Source organism: Babylonia areolata, chromosome 19 (genome assembly GCF_041734735.1).
Source record: "Babylonia areolata isolate BAREFJ2019XMU chromosome 19, ASM4173473v1, whole genome shotgun sequence".
NCBI lineage: Eukaryota > Metazoa > Mollusca > Gastropoda > Neogastropoda > Buccinidae > Babylonia > Babylonia areolata.
Window position 1 is genome coordinate 20780764 of NC_134894.1, and position 10000 is coordinate 20790763.

General features: G+C 39.3%; 1 protein-coding gene across 2 annotated transcripts in view; it reads left to right on the forward strand.

Annotated features, from left to right (window-relative positions):
* The window catches only part of LOC143294098 (uncharacterized), a 34232-nt gene extending 24685 nt beyond the window's left edge, over window positions 1–9547 (forward strand). The window contains exons 2-4 of one of the 2 annotated variants that reach the window (XM_076605528.1): window positions 2135–2299; window positions 4681–4743; window positions 8260–9547. In XM_076605528.1, coding sequence (XP_076461643.1) covers window positions 2135–2299; window positions 4681–4743; window positions 8260–8282 — 251 coding nt within the window. In that variant the 3' untranslated portion in view covers window positions 8283–9547. The remainder of the gene's footprint in view (window positions 1–2134; window positions 2300–4680; window positions 4744–8259) is intronic. The other variant, XM_076605529.1, reaches the window with a different exon arrangement.
* The last annotated feature ends 453 nt before the right edge of the window (window positions 9548–10000 follow it).

Sequence of the window (10000 nt, forward strand, 5' to 3'; positions counted from 1 at the left end):
GACTGAATGGTCCGAACTTAATCACATGTGTCTCCTTCCGAAAAAAAACTAATTACTTGATATATACAACAAGACAAAAGCGTCAAAATTTACCTGTAGACTGCTCGTCTATCTATATCAATAGCGAAATGATTGAAGAAGTAGAGCACCATAAAATTCTTGGGATTACAGTTGATAATAACCTGTCATGGTCACACCACATCTCGTTACTGTGTAAAAAAAAAAAAAAGTATCAAAAAGTATCTATCAACTATCTAAAATAAAACATTTTGAAATCATCATTGTCGCAAGTTATTCTTTAATGCTTATGTCGAATCCCATATTAATTACGCATCAACATTATGGGATTCAGCTAGTGAAAATACCCTTAAACCACTTTTAAGTCTCCATAGGCGAGCATTAAAATTATTTCTTCTAAAATCCTCTTCACGAATGCCTTCTGATTACAGCGCTCTGGATATTCTTCCACTAACAACTAAACTTAAATATGATAAGGCTCTATTTATGTTTAAAATTATGTCTGGTTTTACTCCCCCTTCTCTTCAAAATAGATTTGTTTTTACTAGTCAGCGTCATGTACACAAGATTTCTGTACCACTGCCTAGAATTGATCTATTTAAGTCCAGTCTCTCTTACTCAGGGGGCTGCTTATGGAATGATATGTTAACATGTATAAACGTGAACACAGTTCAAAGCATTTCAGTATTTAAAAACGCATATCATGCATATGTGATGAAAAATCTACAAACATACTCCACTCTGTTATGATGACATAAACTACAATTTCATTATTAATAATCAAAGCGTTTATGCCTCTTTGTCTGTCTGTCTCTGCTTCTGTCAGGTCTGCCTGTCTCTCTTTTCTTCACCCCGTCTTTCTTTCTCTCCTTTCTTCTTCTTCTTCTTCTTCTTCTTCTTCTTCTCTCTTCCTTCCTTCCTTCCTTCTTCATCTTACTTATCTCCCCCATAAATGTATTATTTGTACATGTCTTTGTGCTCTTCATATATGTTGTTGATGTATTGAATTATGTGATGTTCATGCTTACCTTTTTGTTGTTGTTGTTGGAAGGGTGGGTGGATGAGGGAGCAGGGGATTTTTTTTTCTTTCTTTTTTGTGTGTGAAGAATTTGCTTTTGTGCATGCATTCATCTTACTCCCCCCCCCCCCCCCCCCCCCCCCTCCCCCCATCCTCCCCAGAGGGCCGGACGTAAAAAAGCAATTGTGCTTATTCCCTTACCGTCGTGAAATAAAATTTCGTTCGTTCGTTCGTTCGTTCGTTCGTTCTCTCCCTCTCTCAATTTCTCTCAATTTCTCTCTCTCTCTCACTTATTCTGGTGGTAAACTGTGGAATGAAATCCCCGAGTATCTTAGAAATAGATCTACTTTTGCATCTTTCAAAAAAGCGTATCAAAAATATCTGATGCAACAAACTTTAGTACCAGCAAAATCAAAGCATATGATGAGATCCTAGTAAGCCAACGTACTTTGATAAATTGTTCTCCAACAGTGTGTAAGCAAGGAAAATCGGCGAGTGTAAGTATGCGTGTGTATCTCTGTGTACTTGTGTATTCGAGATTATGTGTATGATGCCTGTGTGTGCACACACGTGTGTGTGTTTGAAGATTTTCATGTGGCAATGTTTTGTATGATTTTCATGTTTCCGTAATTGTAGTCTTTGATTCATCCATTTATGTGACTATTATTATCTATTTGGTTTGTTCTATGTCATTTATTATTCATACTTATTTCATTTATTACAATGTGTGTATGTGTGTGTATGCGTGTGTGAGGGCATGGTGTAAAGAAGCTTCCAGCTTATCCATTTTACCTTCAATAAAACATTTGTCATTTCTCTCTCTCTCTCTCTCTCTCTCTCTCTCTCTCTCTCTCTCTCTATCTATCTATCTATCTATCTGTCTGTCTGTCTATCTCTTTCTCGCTCGCTCGTTCTCTCAATTTATCTTTCCTCTTAGTTTGAACCCGTCCATTTCGTGGCCATTCTTTATAAATGTTGATTTGCTTTCATCATATTGCTCTGTTCTTATCTACTTTGTCTGTGAACACGCTAATGCTGAGCGAAAGATTCGAACTCGAAACTCCCATCTCAGCACACGCACGGTTAATTTGTCGTCAGGGGAGGCGCGGTGCGGAGACCACTGGACCCAGCTGTATGATGATATGTGCTGGGTCAAGGTGCCGGAGTCCCATATGCGCTCAGCGGACATGGCCGACCGCTTCTGTCAGTCGGTGAACGCGCAGCTGGTTTTGATTGACTCTGTGGCCTTATGTTTCACGACAGGTAAGGTCCTCTTCTGGTTTGTTGGTTTTTGTTTTGTTTCGTTTTGTTTTGTTTCTTCTTCTTCTTCTTCTTCTTATTATTATTATTATTATTATTATTATTATTATTCGTCATCGTCGTCGTCGTCATCTTTGCGTCTCTTAGTTTCTTTCTTTTCTTTTTTCTTTTTTTTTCTTTTTTTCTTTTCTTTTTCTTTTTTTTTTGTTTTTTGTTTTTTGTTTTTTTGTTTCAGCACTTCTTTCTTTCTTTTCTTTCTTTCTTTCCCCCTTTCTCTCTCTCTCTCTTTGCCCTCATTCTTGGTATCTGTTTCTTTTTTTTCTAAATATTTTTCTCTTTGTTTCGCTTTCTTCTTTCTAAAACTTCTTCTTCTTCTTCTTCTTTTCCTCCTTCTTCTTGAGTTTTGAGTTCTTCTTCTTTCTTTCTTTCTTTCTTTTTTTATTGCTCCCTTTCTTCTTCTTCAGTCTTCTTACTTTCTTTATTTCACTCTCTCTCTCTCTTTTTTTTTTTTTTTTTTTTTTTTTTTTTTTTTGCTTCTCCGTTTGTTTGCTTTCTTCTTCTTCTTGAGTTTTGAGTTCTTCTTTCTTTCTTTTTTTTTCTTCCTTCCTTTCTTCTTCTTCAGTCTTCTTTCTTTATTTCTTTCTTTCTCTTTTCTTTTTCTCTTCTTCTTCGTCTGTTCGCTTTCTTCTTCTTCTTCTTCTTCTTCTTCTACTTCTTTCTCTCACACAGGTAACCTTTGTAGCGGCATCTGTCAGGTCAATCGACACGACTAGTTTACCAAGCTGTGTTGCTCCAGGTAGCTAGTCTGCTAATTTTCAAGCCACCGTGTATGGCCTTGTAAACTTGTAACTGGAGCTGCCCTGTCAAAATGTCGATGGCCAAATGTTTCATAATATGGACTTATATATATATATATATATACATGATTATATCATGTATTTGCTGTCTCATCTTCCAACGCACTCCATTTTTTTTTTTAACATTTCAAATGGGTTTTTTTTCTTTTCTTTTTTATCATTTTCTTTCATAACAGACCAATTGTTGGAAAGTATCTCATAAACAGAAGACGGGATTCGGAATTGAAATAAATCACTTTTTTTTTCTTTTTCTTTTTTTAAAGGGGGGGGGGGTTCTTCTTCTTCTTTTTTTGTTCAAAAGAAAACAAGAAGAAGAAGAATGATAAGAAGAAGAAGAAGAATGATAATAATAATGACAACAATGATCGATTTTCATCAGACTGGATTCACAGGAATTCCAGTAACGAGTGCGTGTGTACTTTCTGCCGTTACTGATGGCCTCTGGGCTATGCGGTCCCATGCAGAGAGCAAACACATTGTGATCAGAAATATAGCTGACAATATGATGCAAATCAACACAGCAGAATACACGGTGAGAACAAACACGTTGCGATAAGAAATATAGCTTGTCAATACGATGCAAATCAATACAACAGAATGCACGGTGGTAGTTGCACAGGTTACCCACAGCAGCACCAATAGCAGTAGTACACTGATGGCGCTGAAGAATTCTTGTGGCGATTTACTAGTGAGGCGACACGGTAGTTTCTACCGCTGTTTTATTAAGCCTGTTTCATTTATTTGTTGGTACGGTTGATTGAGTTTGTTAATAATTGTGGGTGATAAACCAGTGCGTTTGAGCAAAATGTACGAAAAGTGAATGAAGCAAAAAGCAAGAGTGATTTTCAGGTGTGGAAAATCATGTCCTTGTGGGCTTCGATGAGGTCAACTGATCTGGCAGTCTGTAGCGATGAGGTCCTCTAATGTAGCAAGGCTGTAGCGATCTACATTTTCTTTCCCAGTTCAGTGGAACTGCTGAACAAGCATGTATCCTGAGGGGCGTGGCTTGGTTGTAAATGGAGTGTGTTTGCCAGCGTATGTGTTTGGATGGATGGGGCTGAAAATGTGTGTGTCCGTGTGTGTGTTTACAGTCTTGTGTTTGTATTGTATCGATTTGTAATTATAAAATACTTGTAACTGTATAGTATTTCTTGTTGAAGTTGTTGTCACTGTTCAGACTTCTGCGTCAATCAGGTGTTATGTGGGCCTTGTGAACACTTAAGTATGACGTCGATCTGGTGTTGTGTCGTCACTATGCAAACTGTGTGATGTCAAGCTGGGGAATTGTAATCACTGCACAGGCTTCAGTATGTCGTCAATCTCATGTTGTGATGTCACTGTACAGACTTCTGAATGACGTCATGCTGGTGGTGGTTCTCACTGTAAAGACCTAGGTGACGTCAGTCTGGTATTCGTCATCATTTTGCATGTTCTGTGTGACGTCACGCTGGTGGTCATGACTTTTGCATCAGCATCTTTTCTTCTATGTGTATAATTATTTAAGTACACCGTTTTCCTCATTTCTAGCAGGACCCCGGCAAGACAAAAAGAGGAGGTTTTCATCCAAAGAACGGGCTTACCGAAAACGAGGTACGATTGTTGTTTTCAAAAACTGAACTCTAAAACTAGTCAGCGTACGTCTATTAGTTGTGCAGATTTTTTGCAATGGTTTTTATTTGGCAGTAACAAAAGAGGCCTTTCATAATCACCCTTGCCTATGTCGATCTATCTTTTTCCTACCTCTCTCTGTCTCTCTGTCTGTCTGTTTCTCTCTCTCTCTCTCTCTGTCTGTCTGTCTCTCTCTCTCTCTCTCTCTCTCTCTCTCTCTCTCTCTCCTCTCTCTCCCTCCCTCCCTCCCTCTCTCTCTGTCTCCCTACATTTTCTCCTATTTGTCAGTTTATCATATCTATCTGTATGTGTCTCCACCCCCACCTCATTTCCTCCACCTGCCCTCCCTCCATTACCCCGTGTCTATATATAACTCTCCCCCCCCCTCTCTCTCTCTCTCTCTCTCTCTCTCTCTCTCTCTCTGCTTCTCTCTCTCTCCACTAATACATGAGCAAGATATAATGATGTGTCTGTCTGGATGACTGCCATTGTGTGTGTTAGCGTGCGTGCGCGCGTGTGTGTGTTTTTGCTATGGAGTTTTCTGCGGCTGTTCGAGAAGATAGATAAAAGATAGGAGAGAAAGATGTAAGGCAAGAGAAAGAGAGGGAGAGAGAGAGAGAGAGAGAAGCAGACTGTGATGTCGATACCAGAAGGTGTCTGGAGCAAAGAGCAGATTGTGGTTATGTGAAGAAGAAGAAAAAAACGTGATCTGTCTGGTGATGAAGACATGACACCAGCCTCCTGATACAAGGACCAGCTGTCCACAACAACTTTAACAGTAGACCTACACACACACACACACACACACACACACACACACAAACACAAACACAAACACACACACACACACACACACACACACACACACACACACACACACACACACACACACACAAACACAAACACACACACACACACACACACACACATACACACACACACACACACACACACACACACACACACACACACACACACACACACACACACACACACACACACACACACACACACACACACACACACACACACACACACACATTTTATATACCTATACAGAGACAGACCGGCAGAAACCGAACGAAATATTGAGAAAAAAACAAACACCAGAAACAAAGAACGAATGCATTTCAGTAGCTAGTTAATAGTTTGACATATTTGATAAAAAATAAAAATTAAAAAATAGCATGATTTAGATTTATTTGTATATCGAAGTATAAAAAAAATTGTAAAAATGGTTTCAGATCTTAGGTACTTAGGTACCTTAAGATGAGAAGACCTATTGTCTTATACCATTCACCATCTCTCTTTTTTTTTTTTTTTTTTTTCTTTTTTTTTTTTTTTTTTTTTACTTCGTTTTACTAGGTCCAACAGTCACATCTTTTTTTTCTTTTATTTCTATATCGGTCGAGGGTTGGGGGGAGAGGGGCCGGCGGTGAGGGGGGGGTGGTGAGGTTCAGAGAGGGAGGGGGGAGGAGTTAATCCCTGTGTGTATCTGGGACTCGAACCTGTGGCCCGCCTGGACATTTGCTTCCTTGTCGGGTTAAGATTCAAGGTTCAAGATTTAAAACTTCATTACTCAAGGATAAAGATTTCAGGCATCGCCTAGTCTTCCAACCTGTCCTTGTGACAACAATGATAATAACAACATAAAAGATAACGACACAGCAATAATAGTTTTGTTAACACTGCTACATCTACTGCTACTACTACGAATGATAATCATCATCATCATTATCATCATCATCAACATTGTAAAAAGTAATAAAAACGAACGCATTCACACCTTTACATCGACCCACCCCCACCTCCGGCTCCACATATATACACATGCACACACTCTGTCCACCCAACATACACACTTACGCACATACAGAAATATGACCGAAGTGATAAACAGATAGCGGACATAAAGAGAACAGAGAAACACAACTTTATCATTGTACATATAGCCATTCGGATGAGACTATAAAACGAGGTTCCGTGTGTAGCATGCACTTAGCGCACGTAAAAGAACCCAAGGCAACAAAAGGGTTGTCCCTGGCAAAATTCTGTAGAAAAATCCCTGGGGAGAGCAGCCCTAATTTCACACAGAGAAATCTCTTGTGACAAAAAGAGTAATATTAACAACACAATACAACAACAACACAATTCAGAAGTGATTAATTTGCTGATGCAGATGTTACGGGGACAATTCCCGCTGGGCCACCGCCACTCCACCGCTGTATTGACTGGGATTGATCAGCGTGTTCGCTTAGTGCGAAGATAGGCATCTGCTTTGCGTTGCTTTTTGACTCACTTGTGTAAACAAAGTGAGTCTATGTTTTAACCCGGTGTTCAGTTGTCTGTGTGTGTGTGTGTGTGTCTGTGTGTGTGTCTGTGTGTCCGTGGTGAACTTTAATATTGACATTTTCTCTGCAAATACTTTGTCAGTTGACACCAAATTAGGCATAAAAATAGGAAAAATTCAGTTCTTTCCAGTCATCTTGTTTAAAACAATATTCGGCACCTCTGGGATGGGCACAAAAAATAAAAAGTGAAGCCTAATTATATGCAAACTGCATTTACTGTTATATTTATATTTTTTGTATTCTCTAAACTTGGCACTTTGATCTGATATTCTGACACAACAACAAGAGCAGTCATATTATAATTTTTTGTTCAAACAGGAACTTCTTTTGCTAAGCATGGAAGTTTTATTTATTTTGCAAACGTTTTTGGTGCAGATAGTTAAAAAAAAAAAAGGGAAATTACTCTGTAATTAATGCTAGGGGACTTAATTTGCCACAAGAGAGTCTTGAAGGCCATGCCTCTCTTGTTTTTTTCTTTTTCTTTCTTTTTTTTCTTTACAGCAAACGTGGAGAAGATTATATAAGGATCAGCCTGTATGTTTTGACACCTCCTCCAACTGAAACTGATACTGATACTGAATGGCCATACTGAAGTGTTGGTTTAATATATATAAGATGAAAAAAATATGTTGTTGTTTTTTCCAAAACAGTATTCTGAAACAGAACTTGTGACACGTGATGACAGGTGGTTTCTTCAAATAGTTTTCAAGTAACTTTTCAGTACTTTAGAAACTCTCTCTCTCTCTCTCTCTCTCTCTCTCTCTCTCTCTCTCTCTCTCTCTCTCTCTCTCACCCTCTATATATGTGTGTGTGTGTGTGTGTGTGGAGGGGGGGGTGAGGGGGAAGAGAGATAGACAGAGACGCAGCCTACATCGTTTGATAATTTTCTGAATGTATGACAATTCTGTCACAATATCATGTGATGTGCATGCATGTGCATGTGCGTGCGTGCGTGTATGTGTTTGTGTATGTGTGCTAGCGTGCGTGTGTGTGCCAATGTGTGTGTGTGAGTGTGTGCGTGCGTGTGTGTGTGTGTGTGTGTGTGTGTGTGTGTGTGCCAGCATGCGTGTGTGTCTGTGTGTGTGTGTGTGTGTGTGTGTGTGTGTGTGTGTGTGTGTGCGTGTGTGTGTGTGTGCGTGTGTTGCAGTGATGGGTAACAACGGGATGTGAACCCAGGCCCACGGAGGAGGAGAAACACTTCCAGCCACATTCTTCAGCGCCCACGATCCCCTACCCTCTGCTGCGCATGCGCGCACGGCGCGTTTTGACACGGGCACCAACAATGATTCTTGCTTCGCGGAGAGCAGCCACGCTCACGCCACAACCATTAACAAATATCTGCTTACAGGAATCGTGAAAAATATCGCCATTATCGTTTCTGTACGTTTAGTTTTAAATATGTCTCTGTCTGTATGTATGTTCGAAACACAACAATCATGTCAAGTCTGTCCGAAACATTGCTTGACTGTCGTTTTCCAGTAAGTGTTATGGAAAGATATAACAATTTCTGCCAAACTTGGCCTTTTTTCTTCTTTTTTTTTTTTTTTGCCGAATGTAGACGAGAAGAGGTGTTAGGGATGAGTGGTAATAATAACACCTGACCTCTTCCAGAAAAAAAGAGTTAATAAATAATTCAAAATCTGTCAGATCTTCTTGTTGCTTTTATCTATTTATCAAATCTATTATTATTAATAACAGCCTGTAAACAACTTGGCATTTAAGGACGTAATTTAAATCAACTCTAACCTTCTTGTTTGAATCTCTTTGAAATGAAATCCAGAGAATACGAAAGACATTAATAAATGGATTATTCAAATGAAATGCCTTCATTTCACAGACTGCCTCGCTTCTTCACTCATAAGTGTATGAAAACAAAAACAAAACAAAAAGATTTCGATACCTGTTTCCCTGAACAACAGCTCCCACGACGACGGAACTGCTTTTTGTGTACAGACTTCACCAAAAGTTGAGGACCACTTCATGAAAGCAGAATTGTTTTCATAAAAATTTTAAGCAAAATCGAGATATGATTTGAAGTAGTCAGGCTCCATTGTTTTTGGTTTACTGGCTGTTTCAGGGACACGTATGTTATAAACAGCTTGAAAAAAATGTGTTTGAAAAATCAATGATTTGGCCAAAATTTTGACAGGTATTTAGCGAATTATATACGATAGCTGTGATGTTTTATTGAAAAAGAAAATAATAACAATTGAAGTGTACGTGCAAGAAATCACCTCTGATTATGAGTTGTGTTCATTACATTGGCTGCATACTCCCCTGTTTGCATCTTTTTACCGTGTCCACAAGAATATATATATATATATAAATTTCAAACACTTTCCAAGTGGTCCTTAAATTTTTGTGAACCCTATGTGTGTGCCATGAAAGGTTTCGTCACTTGTTATATCCACCATACATGTGAATGTACCAGGAAGCCTGACCGCCCAAGGGGAAGAATAAAGCATTTGTCTCCTCCAGTTCGTTTGAATAGACATGGAAAGACCTGATGCATTGCGTCCGTCTCTCTCTCTCTCTCTCTCTCTCTCTCTCTCTCTATGTCTCTCTCTTTCTCTCTCAGTATATCTATCTATCTATCTATCCATCGATTTATCTATGTTTCTTTGTGTGTGTGCATGTGCTCTGTGTGTATATATGTCAATGAAGTTGTTGCAGAAAACAGCACATGTGGTGCATTGTTTATAAGATCGATTACCCAGATTTTTACTGACCCCCATCTTCCGGTTCATGTCAGTGGCAGAGCCAGCATGCTGCGTTTAATGGAAACACCAGGACCACACCCACACCCACACCCACACCCAAACTCGTTTCGTCACAAATCCCACCGCCACGCCACAGCAGTCCGTAAGGAAAGACCAATGTCTGACCGC